At 35.3% G+C, this 22841-nt stretch overlaps 1 protein-coding gene across 2 annotated transcripts in view; it reads right to left on the bottom strand.

Moving 5' to 3' along the window:
- Positions 1–501: 501 nt before the first annotated feature.
- The window catches only part of LOC131427241 (uncharacterized), a 217195-nt gene continuing 194855 nt past the window's right edge, over positions 502–22841 (bottom strand). For both annotated transcript variants that reach the window (XM_058590251.1, XM_058590253.1), the window contains exons 5-6: positions 7651–7994; positions 502–1643 (exon numbers count right to left, since the gene is read on the bottom strand). In XM_058590251.1, the coding sequence (XP_058446234.1) occupies positions 1498–1643; positions 7651–7994 (490 nt within the window). In that variant the 3' untranslated portion in view covers positions 502–1497. The remainder of the gene's footprint in view (positions 1644–7650; positions 7995–22841) is intronic.

Consider the following 22841-nt stretch of genomic DNA (forward strand, 5'->3'; position numbering starts at 1 on the left):
ATTTTCAGAGTTATGCGGTTTTTTTTATGCGAAGTTTCAGAGTTATGCGGTTTTTTTATGTGAATTTTTAGAGTTATGCGGTTTCCCTTCTGTGGTCTTTTTTATGCGAAGTTTCAGAGTTATGCGGTTTTTTTTATGCGAAGTTTCAGAGTTGTGCGGTTTTTTTATGCGTTTTTTTTATGCGGTACGTTAATTCGCATAAAAAAAAATTCAGTGTACTGAATTTAGTTTCATACTGATAAGTATAGTCAATCAATCTAATGTCTCGCAATAACACCCTTTTCACATATTATACAGTATCCGTCGGCCATGAACAGATTTTTGAACTGAACTCGTAATGATAAGTTATTGGGCAGAAACAAATCACTATCAATGGCTCGTTGACTGAAGCATGTCAACAAATGTTTCAAAAACCATCGCCTATTGAATTAAATATATTCTTGAAACACAACACCTACTGCTAAATTACGTACATCTAATAATGAAAGTCACCATACGAGATTGTTTTCCAATCAAAGAATTTTTTATTTGAAATTCGTGTTCAACAGCACTGCTGTCTCCCTCAATTGGCATCTGCAACAGCGACTGTTTGGTATAACCGACTAGGAAACCTAGGAGTAAAACTTTTCTCGATTCGTAAGAAAACAATCACGGCTTTTGTAGATTTTTGTTCCGTTTCACTTTTGATGTGCAAAATAACACCGTCTAGTTGCTAGTAATGTTTATTGTGGATTTTGAACGATCAGCATTGTCTTGTGATAAATATATATGTATACTATATATTTGTTTAAAGTTTTAATTAAGTTTAATTCTTTAAACTAATACTATTCTTTTACCTCTGAACCGTATCTTATCGCATTTTGTCAATTGTGATGTTAATGTATCATTGCTAGTTACAATACAGCAAGTTATTTGATATAGCCCCCCGTGTTGGAGAACTCTAGATCTTGAGTGTTCTCTCTAGCGGCTTTCTGAAAGGTGTCTGATATTACAATCATTTGCAATGGTAGTCATAATATTTAAGTATTATATTTTGATTATTTTTAAACACCATTTGAACGGGAAAACATCATTATTCAAATTTGATTAAATATTTGTTTGTATAATGTAAGTTTCATTTTATTTCAAAAATGTAATGTAATATTCCATTCCCATGAATATTTTTCAACGAAATTACGGAGAAATATATATATATATGTATATATACTAAGAAAATCCTGACAAATACAATGATTTAGCTATATTCATAATCCAATGTCCATTGATCCGATTGTTGGTTGCCGTTTTACCGTTCTTTTTTCGCGTAGTATGGAAGCATTCAAGAGTGTGATCTTACTCAATTTCCTTCAAGTCGTTTTCTCCGCCTGACTTTCCATTGCTTGCGGGTTTTGGTTTTTGTGGATCCATATATATGAGTTTCGTTTACGATTAATGTTTCACCAATGCAACTGTGTTCAATGTGGGAAGTGCCGAGGTCGAATTCCGTTACCACCTAACCTAATCCGATGAGACTTTGTTGGGTGGCAGTTGGGCGTATTTTTGCAATAGACATGACTTTTTGTCATTTTTACAATCATCGCTATTGTCCTGACTCACGCTACGTTTTCGCTTTGTAATCCTAAATCGCTTCTGGTGAGAGAATCCTGGAATGAGATGAAAATATTGCTTCAATAAATTAGGCACATAATCAAGCGGTACGAGCAAGTACGTAAAGTCATGTGTTTATCGCGTAGGTAAAAAACACCCTTAGGGCTTGGATAAAAAAATGGAATGTCATTACTTTTTCCCAATTCAGTGAAATTTTTGCTCATTTCCTGTGAATCAAATGATAATAATGCAGAATTTCAGTAAACATTACTGACTACATGGGTAAAAATCAAATCTGCCTTTCCTTTTTTAAGCATATATGATTTCTTTCCTTTTTTAAGCATATATGACTTTTCTAAACAAAAGTTTTATCACTAACACTATATTTTTGTAGGATTTTTCTAGTCTGATATACAATATGAATAAACCTAAAATATCATGCGGCGTGAGATTTAACGTTGACTAAATAAACATTTTTCCGTATAAAACGTCTAATAGTCGGCTTTCGACGTTCAATAACAAACTTTTAGCTATTCTAATGTTTATATTCATGGTTTAGCCATGCGAAGTAATATTGCCATATCTTTGATAGTGATAGTGATAGTGATAGTGCATATCGGAAAAAAGGCTTCTTCTGACAATACTATTGGTTTAAACCCCCGGACTTCTTTTTGTGGACAAGGTTTACGCCAACCAGCCTCAAACTAGGCTGACGAGCTCAAGCCAAACATTCGTGCTAAAATCGACGCTATAACACCCGTGATGCTCGAAAAGGTAATGGAAAACACAGAAAAAAGAAGTCATTTTTAATTGCTAATCAAGGTGGCCACTTAATTGATATTGTTTTCATAAAAATTCATGATTTATAGAAATCGGAATTTTTTCCTTAAAGTTATTCAACGTTTACATACCGACATAAAATATGGAGCACCCTGTATATTAATACATTTATAAATATCTCTATATTTTCTTAAGGAGGCCATTTTATAACACTCTACCCTATGCGAATTAGAGTTCATATTGCTACTCTTAAACAAAAGTGATGACGATCACACAATTGACTGGATCTGAACCTCCGACGATGATCAATGATACTGGATCTGAACCTCCGACGATGATCAATGATTGTATTTTTTATATAAGTTTTATTTATTATTGAACAGTAAGTACTAGTCATCTAAAATCTAGTAACAACAAACGAACATTCATATATTTACGAAATGTTTGTAAATTTCACCGAACGTTGGTAATGAAAAATTAACAAGTCAGTGTAATTATGACATGAAGATGTTCAAAGCAACTCTACTGATCGTTCAGTAAATGTAACAATTACTGAACTGACTACTGAATATGCAGCTGTTTGAATGTCAATAAAACCGGAATTGAAAACTGGCGGGGTCCGATACACGAAGAAAAATCCATTGCCGGTATCATGATTAAACAATCATGATTTCATGGTTTTTTAATCATAGTAGAGTCATTATTTGATTTAAAGATTTCTTAATCATGGTTCCGAGCAGTGACGTACCGAGGAAATTTGGCGCCCGAAAAAAGAGAGTTTTGCCGCCTCCATCGTTGGATTAGTGAGCAAAAAAACAAGCAGGACAGCAAAAAAAAAAAAGGTGAACAAAAAATCCGGATATCTGCAAAGATCTTCGACGAGCAAAAAAAAAATGTCGCAAAGATGACTTTGCCGCCCCTTCAAATGTTGCGCCCCTTCGCTCCCCCTAGGTACGCTACTGATTCCGAGAATGGAATTTTATACGTGTATAACCGAGTCTGTTTAAAGCCGAAAGTTTGTTTCACCATAAACTAACAAGACCAGGAAAATGGAAAAGTTTTAAATACTTTTTATGCTGCGTCACTTTATATGATGATCTGACAATTTTAAAACTCATTACCTTGTAGAATTTGGTCAACAACCAATGCCAACAAATAGAAATAATCTCCAAACACATTTCATTTGAAACAAAGTTAACTAAAATCTACTCCGTCATCTCTGAGAAAGTGAAATTGGTTGTATCTTGGATTTTCCATCGTTATTTTGGAGACTTCTATAACCGAAAACTGGATCACGAAATGTGTGATCACAACTGATAACACCTTTGGTTTTAAAAGATTAGTTTCTCGTTACATCTTCATTAATAAAACACATTCTTGAAGTGGAAGATTTTTCACTCATCGCCTCGGATTTTCGGAGATGGAAGTTAGATCCGAATGAAATTAAAAGAAATTGTCAGACCTTTCATTTAATTCAAATATTGCTTAAATTGGTTGCCCCATCTTTGAGAAAATTTATGACATTAGAGCAACTTCAGCAGTTTCAAGTTTTATATGGGCGATCTACAATAGAACTAAAATTGAAACAAACGTATCCCCAGTTGCTAGTTTTCTTATTTTTATTTCTAGATTTAAATTTTGAAAATGACATAAATTATGCATCTAGAACTGGAACACTCCTGAACATGCCCTTACTCTCATTACACATATAACTTTGTAATTCAGATGAAAGTAAAACAATAATTGATTTAAATGAATATTACATTCATTTAAATCTATTAAATCTAAGTTTGTAGAAATCGGCTTCGCTATTTTCAAGACAATCAAGTAACATTTTTTGTCACATACATACACAGGAAATTACAGAGCGATAGGTGTTAAATAGTTTTATGTGTAAAGTTAGCAGAAAACAATACTTCCCATACATCCATCAGTGTATTAAGAGATTTGGTGGCGTCTTTGAGACATATGTTGTACCAGACAAAGCATTTTTTTGCCATCTGTCAAAATTTCATGACATTCGGTTCATTGATGTGTTGATCGTTGTTTTTTCAGTGTCGCTACTTTTAAAAACTTGAAAACAATGAAAATTAGAACCCTATTTTCTATTGAAAATAATACTGCGAAAGTAAACAAATGGCTTGACTCGCATTATCCTGGCTCTGTTTCAAGCAAATCGCTGAATTTAAAAGTGGTCGTCCAAACACCGAAAATGCTCTACGCTCTGGTCGTCCAAATAAGGCTGTTGCTTCGGAAATCGTCTCAAATGTTTATTCCGTCATTTTGGAAGACCGAGAAGTGAAGTTGCAATAAAATAATTCCAATTCAATTTGAACTGCTTTAAACACTGATGATCCGAAGGCGAAACACGAAGAAATCGAAACAAAATGTGTACTTTTTTACATACCAAAAACCCATAAATGTTCAAATTCTGCGACGGCCAGTAGTCGTTCGTCACACGTTTTCGACCGAGACGTCAGATAGGATATGACACCTAATAAAATATCCTTAAGGATCAAGAGTAAACCAAGTTAACTTGTATTGGTAATTTCTTTGTGTATTACATACATTTTATTTGGTACGTATGTCATATCTATGTATTCATATATGCAATGCAACCAGTTTATCAAAGTGGCCTGAACGATTGAGTTTAAAACAATCTTTTTTAGCAATAGCGAATGAATGTTAAGCCTATCTTTTTGAATGCAATATCAGTTTTGAACAATTTTTCACCAACGTTTGATGAAAAATTACTTACATTTTATGAATGTAAATTTTAATTCCCTAATAAAAAAGTTAACAACACTGCCTCAATGCATTTGTATTAGATTGCGCTACACAAAATAAACAAAATTAAATATTTTCTGTTACAAAAACAGTTTTCCGGAAAAATAAATAGTTTTTTGATAATATTCCATAACCACGCCTTTCGCGTGTTAAACTTATAGAAGGTACGTAAATCTTTATTTCGCAATAATTTCTGCAAAAGAAAATCCGTATAGGAATGTTGTGTGGTCCTAGACCACAACTTAATTACCACGTTTCGCCGTTACCTTCCGTGACCATTAGCAATCAGTGCATCTCCATCACAGCAACCGTTTGCGACGTTTGACATCTGCATCATCATTATTATTGGACACAGTCGAGACAAGAACGTTTTCGTGTTGGACAGACCATATTGGAGATTCCAGGAATTCGAAAATTACACAAATGTGTATGTTGCTAATCAAATGTGTTAGTGGAAGTAAACTGAAACTGAAATAATTTTTCTCGAGCAGTTTCCAGAAAAACGGAAGTGTATTAGACTAAGATTTTCGATTTTCTTGAATTGCAATTCTGAACAGAATGAACTGATTTGTTTATTTTTCAACCATATGCAAGATTTATTGATTGAAAACAGGAAAAAACCTGCTTATGGAATTTCTTTTTACGCACACATAAATGTCAACACTTGCAAGGTGTCTTGCTCCTTAAATTGTATGAACTTTGCGTCTGCTTAGTGGTTCGAATTGGACTGTTAGGCGGAGATGGAATTTATTTCCTTTTAAAGCGACGCTTTTAAGCGGCAATCTACAGAAGTCACAGTTTTTTTTTGTTTCATACCTAATTATATCGCGATTGGCTGCTTCTAGGAGAAACGTCGTTATTAGCTAGTTTATTTCTTTTAGTTCGTTAGAATAACATTAAAGTGTCTAAATGATAAAGCAAAAGTTTAAACTTTTGCAGATGTTTTAGCTGTAACTTCGCCTTTTTTTAATTCACTCTTATCAAATTTATACTAAAATGTTCAATGCTTTACGTTAAGGTTTAAAATAAAATTATTAAAAAATGTATAAAAGAGACCGTCTCTTTTATACATTTTTTAATAATTTTATTTTAAACCTTAACTTAACCTTTTAAATTTTAGTCTTTCGGTTAGTATTCTTATTCTTAAAAAGTATCAAACTTTTTTACAGTGTATATAATTTTAAGAATGTAAAACCTATCTCCTACTGTTATAGGACATAATATATGTACAATTCATAGTTTCTACCAAGATTTGAAAAAAAAGTGCAAGTTACCATGATTTGAAGAAAGTATACATACACCCTTTTTAAAAAACAGTCTTTTGTCGAATCTGTCTCTCCATCCGTGAAAAACAAATATTTTATCATACTGAAAACGATTAAGATGTTTTGTCATGCTACGATTCATTCTGATTTTGCCACTTTTCATGCTGTTAATTTCTGGAATTGCTCAGTGGATAGCGGGAATCGTAAAAATATGAATATGAAAGATATTGAATATGAAAAAGTTTTTGCAAATGAGGTGCCGTGTTTTTGAATTTCTTGCATCAAAATTAGAATTGCTACCGCATCCACCATAAATGCCACATTTAGCCCCCAGCGACTATTTTACAAAGAAGCTTGCTTGACTATTTAAAAAGAAGCTTGCTGGAAAGAGATTTACTTCGAATTTGGAGGTCATAGCACGTTGATTCCCTCTCCTAGGCGCTGACACAACTGTAGAAATAAAATCACAAAAATGAGTTTGGGTTTCATAGTTCTTATACTATTGTGATTTAACGACACCAAAAATACAAATCGTTTGATTTCTACCAGACATAAAGCAAACAGATGAGTTCAAAATAATTGCATTGATGATTCATATGATCAACAATAAACATTGGTGTGCCAATTTCACAAAATGGTTGGGGCTAAAAGATTCAGCACCTCAATAAAGTGCTTGTGCGATATTAGAGCTATTGTGGGTATGTACTGCCTGGTCAAAGATTTTCATTTTTTTAAAGTCAGGGGATCAAGAAGTTTCTGGAATCCAAAATATTTTGCTTGATGCCAAATGTCTTAGAAACGCTTATGTGTAATCTGGCATATTTTTCTTTTTTTCTGGCATATTTTCGTTTTTTGAAAAGGAAATCCAAACCTAATGCATCAACAAATCAAATTATAATTTTTGTTTAGAAAACTTTGTTATTTTATAGCAAAAAAAAGATAATTTTTTTTTCACAAACAAACTTCGTTTTTGCTCAGTGTATCAATGCATTTGAGAATGTGTGTAATTCAAAGCCTAGTTGAGAGAATCGAGAATCGAATAGAAATTCAAACATTTCCTTCCTGAATATTGTTATTAATGAACTGCTTACAAATAATGAAGGCACATATAATATCATCAAATAGAAAGACTTTTGATACGAGAACTTTATCGGTTCTATCCATAACTATATTATGCTCCAGCTGTCGAACTCCACGATAAAGCAACACAAGAACCCATCACTTCACTCACCGGTTTTGGTAGGTTTGGCGCCATATCCGTCCAGTCGGGAAATGGTGTCAATGTCCAACGGGAATCCAAGATAGTCGACGGCCGGCTCGGTCCACGCGTTCATCCAATCACCGTCTGCGTCGCTGTAGGGTGCCAACTGACCGGCGTTTTCAGGAGAATGGGCTAGAGCTAGTGCAAGGGGGACGTCTTGGTAGAAGTTTGCCGAATAGGGTAGAACATCATTGGGACCGTTGGCCGGTGGAATGAGCGGGTAATAGTCGACGGCGTAAGGATCACGGGACTCTAGCAGTGCAAGTAGCGACAGAGCATCAGCTTGAGACATTTTCCCTGGACTACGTTTCAACCTGAAATTTCAGTCATATAGAAGAAGAAAAGAATCAGTATCTAACATAGGTGCGGGATTGACGTAAGACATTTAGCAATTTTAGCATTTGCGAACGACGAACAAAATAACGCAGTTTGTGATATCCATCGTATTGCTTGCTCATTGCAACCTTTACTTAACGGTTAAAAATTTGGATTAGTCAAAGAACACACATTTCGAAATGATAAGATAAACATGTTATCAAGTTTTGCAGTGAATTTAATTGGGAACACTATCCGTGATGTCATTGATTGTGCGAAGCAATTCTGATTTGGTTCGATGTCACCAGCAGTGTTAATTCTACCAATTGTGCAGATCCTAATACATCCACTGATAATTGATTTACAACAACCACTCTCCGATACAGCAATAAAGTGATAAGAGAAACACAATTGAACACCACCTTTATGCACAATAAATGTAATTTCAAGTGAAGTCCGTCAATCAAATTATGTTACCATTATCTCTGGCTACCTTTTGTTGTAAATGGGAACCCCGGATCGCTGCTTCGATTGGTTCCCAGGATTCAGCAGTACTTAATTTATATATTAATAATTAAATTTGATTCGGTCCATGCGTTTTTTTGTTAACGGTGACAAAGTGTTCATATAACAAAGTGACAGTAAAATACTTCAGCAATAGACAATTCTGCTCAAAAATGATTCTTTGAATCAGTTACGATTCAAGGAGATCTAAAATACTGTTTGTGATGTTTTAGGGCGAGAATGATCAAACAAATTGAGTATTGTATTGATTTTTATTTCCCTTTTTTGACAAACTGCGTAAAAAAGAAGCGAAAAATGTCGGTAGTAGAGAACTGTATAAGAACTCATAACTTCCAAGTGACTGAGAATAAGTGATCCGAACGCAGTCCAATCGCTTGATTGTTATAAGAGGAGCTTATCATGTCATATTCTTTCTCTTTTGGGTGCCACAAAAAAAACGAAACCCATACGAAAGTAAGAAGAATATTTTCTTGGACTGAGTACAGTCATATTTACAAGATATATAAATACAAATCGATAACGTTACTGTTTTGTAAATTTTAGGAAAATGTCGGATGATACTTCGGTATTCTGATAACTCTGAAATGGTTGAGATTGATGTTAGTAACATATAAGGGGACCTTACAGGAGAACCAATAATATCATTTATATCAAGTAATGTCATTTTTCCTCCCGCGGACCCACACGGACCGAAGGATGCGGCCAATATGGATATTCACTAACGCCATATGGAAGACCCTCATGCAATATTCAATTCACCGGCCACTGTCGATCGCCAGCTGAAAGCTGAATTCTCGAGAATCCGCTATCCCGATACTACATTACATAGTGATACTATTCTAGTTTTAAGTTAGTCGTAATTAAGATTAGTAAATACCCTTGGCATCTTAGAGCTTAAGCAGTGTGCCTTAAAATTTTATTATAATATTGAATAAAAAAAAAAGTAATGTCATTTTTAATGAACCTGTAAGGGCAGTTATGACGAAATCAGTGTACAAAATTGGAATGTCATTACCTAGTCGATCAATAAAAATGCCATTACTGGCTCGTGTAGATTCGCAACAAACAAAAGTGTAACCAGACTCTACTGCAACGATGCTATCTGAAAATGTAATACACTTTCAAAACTCGTGCATTAGATTTGAAAAAAAAAAATCAGCATAATTTATACTTTCACGCTTAGATTTGATTTCGTTGTTTGTCGAAAAAATTCAGTAAACATCTGTTAACAATGAACACTTGATGGTTTACAGAATTATGCGAAAAAAAAAAATTTATGCGGTAAATCTGAAAATACATACGAGGTCTGTTCAAAAAGTTCCCGGAATTTTTTAATTGCGCGCGTCTGGAGAGTCCGGTGGTCAAATTTTTTTTTTATTGTGTTGGTACATATGTCCCTAATGTATGGTGAAATTTTCAGCTGTATTCATTGTTTACATTCTGTCTTGTAGCGGCTGGTATAGACATGTTTTTTTGAGCTCGGCGATTTTTGTTAGTTTAAACAATGGAAGAATTGAAGAGTCAAAGAATTTGTATTAAATTTTGCGTGAAAAATGAAATAAAGTGTAACCAAGTGTGCGAAATGTTACAGAGAGCCTACGGTGAGTCTGCTATGAAAAAAACAAGTGTTTACGAGTGGTATAAGCGTTTCCAAGATGGCCGCGAAGACGTTGAAGACGACGAACGCTCCGGTCGACCCAGCACGTCAATAATCGATGAAAATGTGGGCAAAGTGGAAAAAATGGATGATCGCCGAATCACTATTAGAGAAGTTGCTGATGAAGTTGGCATATCAGTTGGCTCATGCCATCATATTTTTTCAAATGTTTTGGGCATGAAACGAGTGGCAGCAATATTCGTTCCAAAACTGCTGAATTTTGGTAAAAAAAAAACAAACGCATTATCATCGCTGTTAAACGACGTCAACAACGATCCAAATTTACTTGAAAGGGTCATAACTGGTGATGAAACATGGGTGTACGGTTATGATGTCGAAACAAAAGCATTGAAGAGATAACGGCAGAATCGCTGAGAGTGTTACAGAGCATTACAAAAAGTGACTATCAAGGGTGTTTCGAAGACTGGAAAAAACGCTGGCATAAGTGTATTATATCTAGGGGGATTACTTTGAAGGGGACCATATAGATGTAGACGAATAAATAAATATTTTTTTAGAAAAATGAGAATTCCGGGTACTTTTTGAACAGACCTCGTATAGGGAAATTAAATTGCTTGTACCGAGCTTCTGTAATTTCGTTAATCAATTACTACTAATAGGAGTTTTTTTTGCACTTAGGCCACATAACTGGCATACATAATGAAAAGAAAATGTGTGCCCTAAGAACAAAATATGGCTAATCTCTACATAACCAGGCTTGAATCGGCTAGTAAAAGTTGAAAATTCGTTGGTTCGGTCGGCACATCAGTAAAGACATTGCACTTCGGTGCAAAATAGAACGTATTCTGCAAATAGCACAAACTTTACGTCCGTTTAGCGATTTATGCTAAGCTACTAGGTGACATAACAGTACAACATAAACTGTTATACACTGACGAGTCAAAGACGAAACGTGAAGAGATTAGACTATTGCGGTTCAACGAAACCACTTTGTAAATTTTAAATAACCTTAATCAGTTTTGCAGTTGTTTGAGTAAAACAAGATTAATCAGGCTATAACATGATTTCGATATCGGGAGAATCATTCGGATAAGTGTCTGATATACATCGACATATGAATACCTATATATTAAAAGACACTTTTCAGTGTTTGAAATATTTTTTGATCCTATTTTTAGTTAGCTCAGTGTATGCTCGAAAATTGCATGAAATTAATCCACTAGTGGGTAGTAATAAATTGACTGACTGTTTTTGACAGGTAAATGAATATTTCATTACCAAACCTTCTATATTCGATGTAATGTAATGTATATTTTGGAAAATTCATTAAGGAATTAATAAGCTCTACCACACTTTCTTAGTCTATATAGTAGAAGAATTTCATGAAAAAAAATATTCGAAAACGATTTCGAATGAATAAAGGAAATAAAAATTATGTTGTACAACAGAAGAAATTTCATATTTTCGAACCACATATTTTCAAACCACATATTCACTTAACACCAGTGCTGGAAACTGCTGACATTTTTTTTGAATGTCGTGTGCTGGAAACTTTCATGTTGCCTACTATTCGGGCTGTCACACATGAATGTCGCACGAACCATACAGATGAAAGTCGCATGTGACAGTCATGAGCGAGCGTTTCATGAATGTAGTGGCGGCAGTCTTACTCGTGTTGGACGATGAATGTAACGAAAGAATGATAGTCCTCAATAGAATCGGCTGCATTTTGTCTTCGGTACGAATTTCATTTCTGGCAATAAACATTCATGAAGAAACTCCTTGCGTACCCAAGGTAGACTATCCAATGTCCCAGTTCGCGACATTCTTGCTTGTCGTGACCTTCCATACATGAAACTTCTTTATCATTTCATTAAATCCATTGGAGTTCCAATTTAAATTTTATTTTATGTTAAACTGTTTTCTCTTCCATGAGTTCAACCAATAGCCAACTATAGGATATTGAATATAAGTGGTGAACTGATACAAACAATCCTGAAATAGTTATAAGATCATGTACAAAATAAATGTATTTTATTTAATGTAATTAAAATAGCAACTCGCTTGATAAAAACAGTGTTTAGATTAACTAATGAGTACCAACATACTAATATGATATTCGAAATGTATTAGGTTTAAACTACTATGTATTGTGGATGCCACGGCGAAGAAAAACTTATGTATATTGCCTATGAAATAAACGTATTTATGAAAAAAAAAAAAAAAATTCATGAAGAAATTCAAAACGGCGTCATTAGTGACGGGTTTCATATCCATACCGTTCCATGAAATGGTTGAATTGCAAATTGCTGCTGTGGAGGGGATCAAATACCGTAGCTTTTAACTTTGTCAAGGTGCGTAGGGTTGTCAACGAATGCAAAAAGGGATATTTTGAAAAAAAAAAATCAAAATTTAATTGAATAATAAAATGAAAAGGTTTGATGAGTGGATGTTAGAAAACGACGTTAGAAGCCGTTTCAAAATCCAAGATGGCGGCTTCCGGTATATCGATGTTCGTTACAAACCATCACAATATTAATATTTTTCGAACGGATTCGATAAATGGATGTTAGAAAACGACGTTAGAAGCCGTTTCTAAATACAACATGGCGACTTCCGGCATATCGATATTCGTTAGAAACCATCAAAATATGGGTATTTTTCGAATGGATTTGATGAATGGATGTTAGAAAACGACGTTAGAAGCCGTTTCAAAAACCAAGATGGCGGTTTCCGGCATATCGATGTTCGTTACAAACTATCACAATATGAATATTTTTCGAACAGATTCGATGAATGGATGTAAGAAAACGGCGTTAGAAGCCAAAATTAAAATCCAAGATGGCGGCTTCCGGCATATCGATGTTAGTTACAATTGATCACAATATGGGTATTTTTCGCATGGATTTGATGAATGGATGTTAGAAAACGACGTTAGAAGCCGTTTCAAAATCCAAGATGGCGGCTTCCGGCATATCGATGTTCGTTACAAACGATCACAATATGAGTATTTTTCGAATGGATTTGATGAATGGATGTTAGAAAACGACGTTAGAAGCCCTTTTCAAAATCCAAGACGGCGGCTTCCGGCATATCGATGTTCGTTACAAACTATCACAATATGAATATTTTTCGAACAGATTCGATGAATGGATGTAAGAAAACGGCGTTAGAAGCCGTTTCAAAATCCAAGATGGCGGCTTCCGGCATATCGATGTTCGTTACAAACTATCACAATATGAATATTTTTCGAACAGATTCGATGAATGGATGTAAGAAAACGGCGTTAGAAGCCGTTTCAAAATCCAAGATGGCGGCTTCCGGCATATCGATGTTAGTTACAATTGATCACAATATGGGTATTTTTCGAATGGATTTGATGAATGGATGTTAGAAAACGACGTTATAAGCCGTTTCAAAATCCAAGATGGCGGCTTCCGGCATATCGATGTTCGTTACAAACTATCACAATATGAATATTTTTCGAACAGATTCGATGAATGGATGTAAGAAAACGGCGTTAGAAGCCGTTTCAAAATCCAAGATGGCGGCTTCCGGCATATCGATGTTAGTTACAATTGATCACAATATGGTTATTTTTCGAATGGATTTGATGAATGGATGTTAGAAAACGACGTTAGAAGCCCTTTTTAAAATCCAAGATGGCGGCTTCCGGCATATCAATGTTCGTTACAAACGATCACAATATTAGTAGCCGTTTCTAAATACAAGATGGCGACTTCCGGCGTATCGATAGTCGTTAGAAACCATTCCAATATGAGTATTTTTCTAGCGGATTCGATGAGTAGAACTTGAAAATGATGCTTACAGTAATTCCAACATCCTAGATGGTGGACAGAATGAGCGAATTTAGTTTTTGGTTATAAACTGTCATAAAGAAATTCATAAATTGTTTTCATCTCGATATTCTTCCAAATCTTATATTGCTGTTATGAAGGCGATCGAAAATCGTAGTACTTTTTCGAAAGCAAACAATTCTTGAAGAAATAACATTGTAATAATATTTGAACTACGGATTAAGGGATCGAAAATCATTAGATTTTGCTCATACCAACGAATATTTACAACCATCCAAAAAAAATTTAAACATGAATTGAATGGAAAAGAACGCCAATATTGACCTATGACTACGATATGGCCAGTTTGCATTTCTGTTGGCTGCCAGTATTTTGGCACAAGCACACCAGCATAATTTAAACGCTTGCCAACTCGATTTGTTTACTTATGTAAGATTCGCCCTTCTTTGAAAAACAGCTGACATATCATGTCAAGTGTATGTCATACATTCGTATGTTAGGTAGAACTCACAGCTCAACCCAAGCAAGGAGAGCTGCTTCGTACGTTCATTAGTTCCTGAACATGTCTGCCAGCTGATGAGTATGCTTCATGAGGTTAGCCTTTGATGAATGGTTCGCATATTGAAGATGCCTTTGAGAAAACTAGATTGATAACTTTTAGTTCCAATGAATATTAATTGAAAAAACATTGCTGTTTGTAGGATATATACACAGTATAATCTTCCAAGAAAAAAATGGATCGTTTGAAAACGGACTCAAATGCAAAATTTATGCTATAAAATGTCTGAAATATTTTTGAAATGTGATCAAATTTGGTCTTGGAGTACAAACGTTATGTTCAAAAATGATTTCTGCAAACCTACACTAAAAAGACACCGTAAATATTGCCTGTATGACCTTGCTTCGCATCTTGTAGCACGCCGTGAAGCAAAGTTCTTCATTCTCGTACAGTACAAACGAGAGCGAACCCTTCATTTCATTGCATTGCCATGGATTGCTTAGTTCATGTGTTAATTGAGACTAAGAGCACAGGCAATTTACCAAACAAGGGAACTGGTCTGCTCAGTAGCATATACTCTCACGCATCCAGTTTCTCTCTAATATAGGACTCTCATTCAGTTATGTCAAGCAAAGTATTCTCAGCGGGTGTTTTTTTGTTGCTTCGTTTGTTTGAGGATTCACAATACAAGCCCTGTATGCAGTGCTGTTATTTTCACGCGCGAATTTTACATTTTCTCATCTACTTGTATGTACGAGTTACGATGCGGACACGACTGGCAGCACCATGCTATCAAAAAAGTATGTCGCTAATGATTTGTTCGGAAAATATGAGAGCTGAATATCTCGATTATATGATGTCTTCTATTGCTGTTATAAAACACGTACACGCTAATCGGAAAGTAAATCGATTTCAATTGGTAATATTAAGAATACATCGCAACGCTCCAGGTAATGTTGCACGATACGATTGAATTTATTTTTGATTTGATTTGTAGTAGAAAAACATCATATTTTTTCAAATGGACTTTTTATTGCTATAATCTAATTTCGATTTAAGAGCGAAATAAGAAAATTGTCGCATATTTTGATAAAGTCTAATAAGAAGACACTTGTCAACAGTCATACCAATAAAAAAATTCTCTTTTTTTCGGGTTTTTAAATTTATACTCTTCTATCTGTCCCAGCAAACTTCGACTTTGCTTAAAATTTATCTTTGGATTTCAAAAACAGAGTCGTTGCACGCAATAACATATCATTCCAAACTTATTACTTCTTAAAAATATTTTTGAATCAGCATTTGTCATATTACAAACAATAAGAAATCCTACTTGAATCGTTCTAAACAAGATGCGCATTTGTTGTGAAATTTATTGTTGTATTAATATATACTAATATTGCTGTATAATACTACTATCTGTATTCCTAATTTTTTATATTGTCTCCATTTATCGGAACAAATCATGAGTTCCGTTAAAAAGTGCAAGATTTTCATTCTGTCGATATCTTGAATTTCTTCACCAGCATCACTCGCTAGCATTTAATTCAGAACGATCGAAAATTTTGATACTAGTGACAACCAGCAGTAGGCAAGCGATTACATCATGCTGGTGTGCTTGTGCCAAAAAAACATCTTTTTGAAAAACCACTGCGGTTTTTGATCGCCTCCACAGCAGGAATATAAGATTTATAAGAGTATCGAAATGAAAACAATCACGAATACGTCGTTATTAATTTCTTTATGACAGTTTATAACGAAAATGAAATTTGCACCAAAAATATAATGCAACTTATTCTCATTCCCGCTATCTTGGATGTTGAAACGACTGTAAGTACCGTTTTCAACTTCTACTCATCGAATCCTTTCGAATAATACTCATATTGTGATGGTTTGTAACGAATATCAAAATGCCGGAAATCGCCATCCTGGATTTAGAAACGGCTTCTAACGTCGTTTTCTAACATCCACTCATTAAATCCGTTCGAAAAATACTCATATTGTGATGGTTTGTAACGAACATCGATTTGCCGGAAGCCGCCATCTTGTATTTAAAAACGGCCTCTAACGTCGTTTTCTAACATCCATTTATCAAATCCATTCGAAAAATACTCATATTGTGATCGTTTGTAACGAACATCGGTATGCCGGAAGCCGCCATCTTGATTTTTGAAACGGCTTCTAACGTCATTTTCTAACATCCACTCATTAATTCCGCTTGAAAAATACTCATATTGTGATGGTTTATAACGAACATCGATATGCCGGAAGCCGCCATCTTGGATTTTGAAACGACTTCTAACGTCGTTTTCTAACATCCATTCATCAAATCCATTCGAAAAATACTCATATTGTGATCGTTTGTAACGAACATCGGTATGCCGGAAGCCGCCATCTTGAATTTTTAAACGGCTTCTAACGTCATTTTCTAACATCCACTCATTAAATCCGCTTGAAAAATACTCATATTGTGATGGTTTATAACGAACATCGGTATGCCGGAAGCCGCCATCTTGAATTTTGAAACGGCTTCTAACGTCATTTGCTAACATCCACTCATTAAATCCGCTTGAAAAATACTCATATTGTGATGGTTTATAACGAACATCGATATGCCGGAAGCCGCCATCTTGGATTTTGAAATGGCTTCTAACGTCGTTTTCTAACATCCATTCATCAAATCCGTTCGAATAATACTCATGTTGTGATGGTTTATAACGAACATCGGTATGCCGGAAGCCGCCATCTGGGATTTTGAAACGGTTTCTAACGTCGTTTTCCTACATCGACTTATCAAATCCATTCGAAAAATACTCATATTGCTATGGTTTGTTACAAATGTCGATATGAATATCCATTATATTATGTCGAATAATGTACATAAGATAAAAAATATGTGGAAAATCTGAAATATCGTCAACTTATTCTACGTAATGAATTTTAAATTACATAAACTTTTTTCGTTTCTTGATTTTGTTAACATCCTCGATTATTACGAAAGTAATTTGAATTTTTTCTTGGTAAATTTCTTTAACTATTGACTTTACTTTTTATTGAAACAAAACTAGAAACTGTTCAAAAGTAGTAAATTTTTGCTGGTTGACAACTCTATGCCCTTTTAAAGTACATGAATATAGTAAATTTTGTACTCTAAAGACTTACTTTTTATTTATTGCTATTTTACATTTTTTTCATAAATTGAAAATTTGCGCTAGTTGACAACCCTATGCATCTAGTAAATGTTTGAATGTTGTGATTTTCGATTAATATTCACTTCTTTTTCCATTTAATTCATGTTTTTTTTTTAAAAAATTAAGAATTTTCGTTGATTGACAACCCTAACCCGCGCTTTTTCATTGACATTGACGTTCTCCTTTTGCAATAATGGTATGAAATTTGACCATTTCATGGAACAGTATCGAGATGAAAACTATCACTAATGACGGCGTTTTGGATTTCTTCATGAAAGTTTATTGCCAGAAATGAAATTTGCACCGAAGACAAAATGCAGCCGATTCTATTGAGGACTATCATTCTTTCGTTACATTCATCGTCCAACACGAGTAATACTGCCGCCACTACATTCATGAAACGCTCGCTCATGACTGTCACATGCGACTTTCATCTCGATGGTTCATGCGACATTCATGTGTGACAGCCCGAATAGTAGGCAACATGAAAGTTTCCAGCACACGACATTCAAAGTAAACATCTACAGTTTTAGGTACCAACATAGGAATTTCACTTAAAACTGTCACGTGAAGGGACCGTTTCCAGCACTGACTTAACACACTGTTTGCACATCAAATCGATTAGCACCGGCAATTTTCATTCTCATACATAAAAAATTGTGAGTTAAGTTGAACTGTCTTTTTTGACTTCATAAATTAAATGATTTACTAGCCGAATTCAAGGTAGATGCCAGGTGACCAATGAAGTTTTTTTTAATAACTATTTATTGGAATATGAGTTAAAATTAAATTATTAAGATTTAAATTGGGTGTTCAGCCACAAGTGGTGACTTTTCAGCCCTATTATATACATGATTTGGTTATTACTATGAAGACTAGAGATGGGCAAAGCAGTTCATTTCACGTTCAGTGATGCAGAGTTCAATTAAAAGAACTAGTTCTCGAGAGCGGTTCGTTCATTATTTTCATAGTTAATTTGCTTTTTGAATGACTAACCGAGATCCCATTCAGAACTGAGGTTTCGTAGTTTCGAAAAAGATCCACGACTTTGAACTGAAGAACTACCGTTCTCCAAAAAATAACTATCGGTCATTCATTTTTTCAAAAGAACTAGTTCTTTTGAACCGTTCGCGAACGAATTCCCCATCTTTAATGAAGACATCATTTGCTTCCGCAATTCTGTGATTTTTGTGTATGGAAAATTCTAAACCTACTTGTATGGTGTAATGGGGAAAAGGAACTTATATACTAACTTACTAACTAATACAAAGAGCGAATCGATTCAATTGAAGATTGCATCGATTTTTGTCTGAATTTGCTTATAATATTATGTGACATTACATCTAATGGTTCTATATTTGTGAGTCTGTGTAACTCATTTGTACTAAACCAGGGAGGACACTTCAAAATCATTTTCAGAATTTTATTCTGAATCCTTTGAAGCGTTTTCTTCCTGGTGGAACAACAACTTGACCAAATTGGTACTGCATAAAGCATGGCTGGTCAGAAAATTTGTTTATAAATTAACAATTTGTTTTTTAGACAGAGCTTAGAATTTCTGTTTATAAGAAAATATAAACATTTAATATATTTATTACACTTTGCCTGGATTCCTTCAATGTGATCCTTGAAAGTGAGTTTTTCGTCATACGTTAAACCTAAGTATTTTGCTTGATCAGACCATGTCAATTCCAAGCCATTCAATTTGAGAATGTGATTATTGTTTGGTTTAAGAAAAGAAGCTCTTGGCTTATGAGGAAAGATAATTAATTGCTGCATTTGGTTTAATTTTCCATTTTGACAGATAATCACTGAAAATATTTAAACTTCTTTGTAGGCGACTGCAGATCACTCTTAGATTTCTCCCTGTGGCTAACAGACTTGTGTCGTCACAGAATAGCGATTTCTGACAACCAACGGGTAGATATGGAAGAACAGAAGTGAAAATATTACACAAGATTGGAGCTACGCTCGAACCCTGCGGAACACTTGCTCGTACGGGTAGCAATTCAGATTTACAATTCTGATAGGTAAACTGAAAACTGGAAATAAGACATTTTTGCTATTAAACATTTGTGCCAAACACTGTCGAATGCTTTTTTTTATGTCTAGAAGAGCAACTCCTGTGGATAACCCAGAAGATTTATTTGCTTTTATCATGTTCGTTACTCTGACAAGTTGATGAGTAGTTGAATGTTCATGACGAAATCCAAACTTCTCTGGTAAAAAAATTGAATTCTCATTTATATGAGTCATCATTCTCAACAAGATATTTTTTTCAAAAAGTTTACTGATAGAAGAAAGTAAGCTAATTGGTCGATAACTTGATGTTTCTGCTGGGTGACCAAAGGTGTCATTTTCAAAACACACGTTGTTGAGGTGACCAAAGCAATTTCCTACTGAAAGCTCCGCGGGAAATATACAAGGTATATCCGAAGTATAATCTTCTGCATACAATTTTTTCTATCCGAATTGTCGAAGTTTTTTATCCGAAAATTGTCAAAGTTAACCTCGTTGATCTATGGGATAATGTCATGCACTATATAGAGCAAAGTAAATGGAATATACCGACACTGAAATCAAACTTTTTTATGTAAGACCAGACGAAACCCATTTTTTTGTTATAAGAATATTTAGACTACAGTCACTTGTTTTTTTTTTATTTTTGAATAAACTTTTTGCCTTGGCCAAGTTTCATATACCATTCGACTCATTTAATCGAGCTGAGCAATCTCTCTCTCTCTCTCTCTCTCTCTCTCTCTCTCTCTCTCTCTCTCTCTCTCTCTCTCTCTCTCTCTCTCTCTCTCTCTCTCTCTCTCTCTCTCTCTCTCTCTCTCTCTCTCTCTCTCTCTCTCTCTCTCTCTCTCTCTCTCTCTCTCTCTCTCTCTCTCTCTCTCTCTCTCTCTGTGTGTGTGTGTGTGTGTGTGTGTGTGTGTGTGTGTGTGTGTGTGTGTGTGTGTGTGTGTGTATGTGTGCGTGTGTGTGCGTGTGTGTGTGTGTGTGTGTGTGTGTATGTGTGTGTGTGTGTGTGTGTGCGAGAGAGTGTGTGAGTGTGTGTGTGTGTGTGTGTGTGTGTGTGTGTGTGTGTGTGTGTGTGTGTGTGTGTGTGTGTGATCTCAAATAATCTCACTAGGTTTTCTCGGAGATGAAACGATTATGACAAACTTAGATTCAAATGATAGGTCTCCCGGTCCCATACAGAATTCCGGAATTTCATCCGGATCCGACTTCTGGTTCCGTAGTTATAGGGTAAAGTGTGTTCAATATTGTACACCGTCACTTAAACCGGCGAAACAAAAAACGTAAAAAAAATCTAAACTGGTCTCAAAACTACACAAATCGATAGTCATTATCAGTAGGCAACTAAACAAACCAATTCCGGCTATCCTAATTCCCGGTATTCGGTTCCGGAAGTACCGGAAATAGTGGTCATATATACCAAAATGGATCTCACTCACTTTTCTCAGCCATTGTTTGACCGATTTCCACAAGCTTAGATTCAAATGAAAGGTCTTCCGATCCCATACGGAATTCCTGAATTTCATCCGGATCCAACTTCCGGTTCCGGAGTTATAGGGTAAAGTGTGTTCAATATTGTACACTGTCACTTAAACCGGCGAAACAAAAAACGTAAAAAAATTTCTAAACTGGTCTCAAAACTACACAAGTCGATAGTCATTATCAGTAGGCAACTAAACAAACCAATTCCGGCTATCCTGGTTCCCGGTATCCGGTTCCGGAAGTACCGGAAATAGTGGTCATATATACCAAAATGGATCTCACTCACTTTTCTCAGCGATGGTTTGACCGATTTCCACAAACTTAGATTCAAATGAAAGGTCTTCCGATCGCATACGGAATTCCTGAATTTCATCCGGATCCGACTTCTGGTTCCGGAGTTATAGGGTAAAGTGTGTTCAATATTGTACACCGTCACTTAAAATATTTTCGGATGCAACAAACATTTAAATCGTAATTTAGAGTGCGTACTAGTAGAGTATGTGTGTCATGTTAGTTGGTGGTCGTACGAACCGAATTTGATTATAACGGTTCTCGAGTTCCGATGCCGGAAGTGCATATAATAGTGAACCCACTTCGTTTTCTTAAGCTGAGCTGAGCTGAGCTGAAGTAGATCGCCCGTAGTTGCACTTCGTGATTGACCGAATGAGTGGAAATGTACAATGAACCAAGAAAATGAAGCTTGGGAGAAGCAAATCATTTTCACTGTACATACCCACTCACTCCTAACTTTTTATTAAATGATCAATAACGACGCTGGCTACGACCAAAGGCTGTGCTACTGAGGGAAAGGAAGGAATGTTAGTCCGATACTCGTTGTTTCTAGAGACCGCGGGTACCACTGTATCTCCACGAGCATCACGGGATAGGAGATTTGTTAGTAGGGAGGGAAAGAGATCCGGATATGTTTTGGTAAACAATATGATCTCAACAAAACATGATTTTCGACACTCAGGGGAAATATAATAGGTAAGCAAAATATAGAATAACTCCAAGGAACGATCTCACCAGTATCCCTTTTCTCCTTCTCGCTCTGCTGTCAGTAACGCGAGATGAAACACGCCCACTGAAAGAATAAAATAAAAACACTCGCGAATGGGTCGCTGCAGACCAACCCTAGCCCTTCGGTCTGAATGACACGATCAACTTGTAAACTTTCACACATTGCATAGAAATCCGACAACACCGACAATGACATGCAGACGGCGCTTCGATCGGTTAACAGGTTAACATCGTTGAATTTTGGGGCGGCAAATTCACAGTATCCGCCTCTTGAGCATCTTTAGTTTCGCGGATCAATATTATTCAATAAAGAGCACTCTCACTACTAAACACACACTTGCTACACCTGCACTATCATTCAAAATAACTATTTCAATCTAATTTTTAACTATACGTATCAAACAACACATTGAAATTATACTTTTTTGAGAGCAGCACCAGGACACTGCATCGCACTCCCAGTGATGCCAACTCTCCTCTGAACCCACTTCGTTTTCTTAAGGATAACTTACGCAATCAAAGCACTGTTTTATTCTGTATTTTATGCACAAACAATCTTTTGGTTTCTTTCAAAAATTAAAAATTAAATTTTTGAATAGAATACCACAATATTATATGTACATGAGAAAGGCATCATTACACCACTAGGTGTATTAAAACAGGTTTTTTATAAAGCA

This window comes from Malaya genurostris, chromosome 2, assembly GCF_030247185.1.
Source record: "Malaya genurostris strain Urasoe2022 chromosome 2, Malgen_1.1, whole genome shotgun sequence".
In the NCBI taxonomy this organism is placed as follows: domain Eukaryota; kingdom Metazoa; phylum Arthropoda; class Insecta; order Diptera; family Culicidae; genus Malaya; species Malaya genurostris.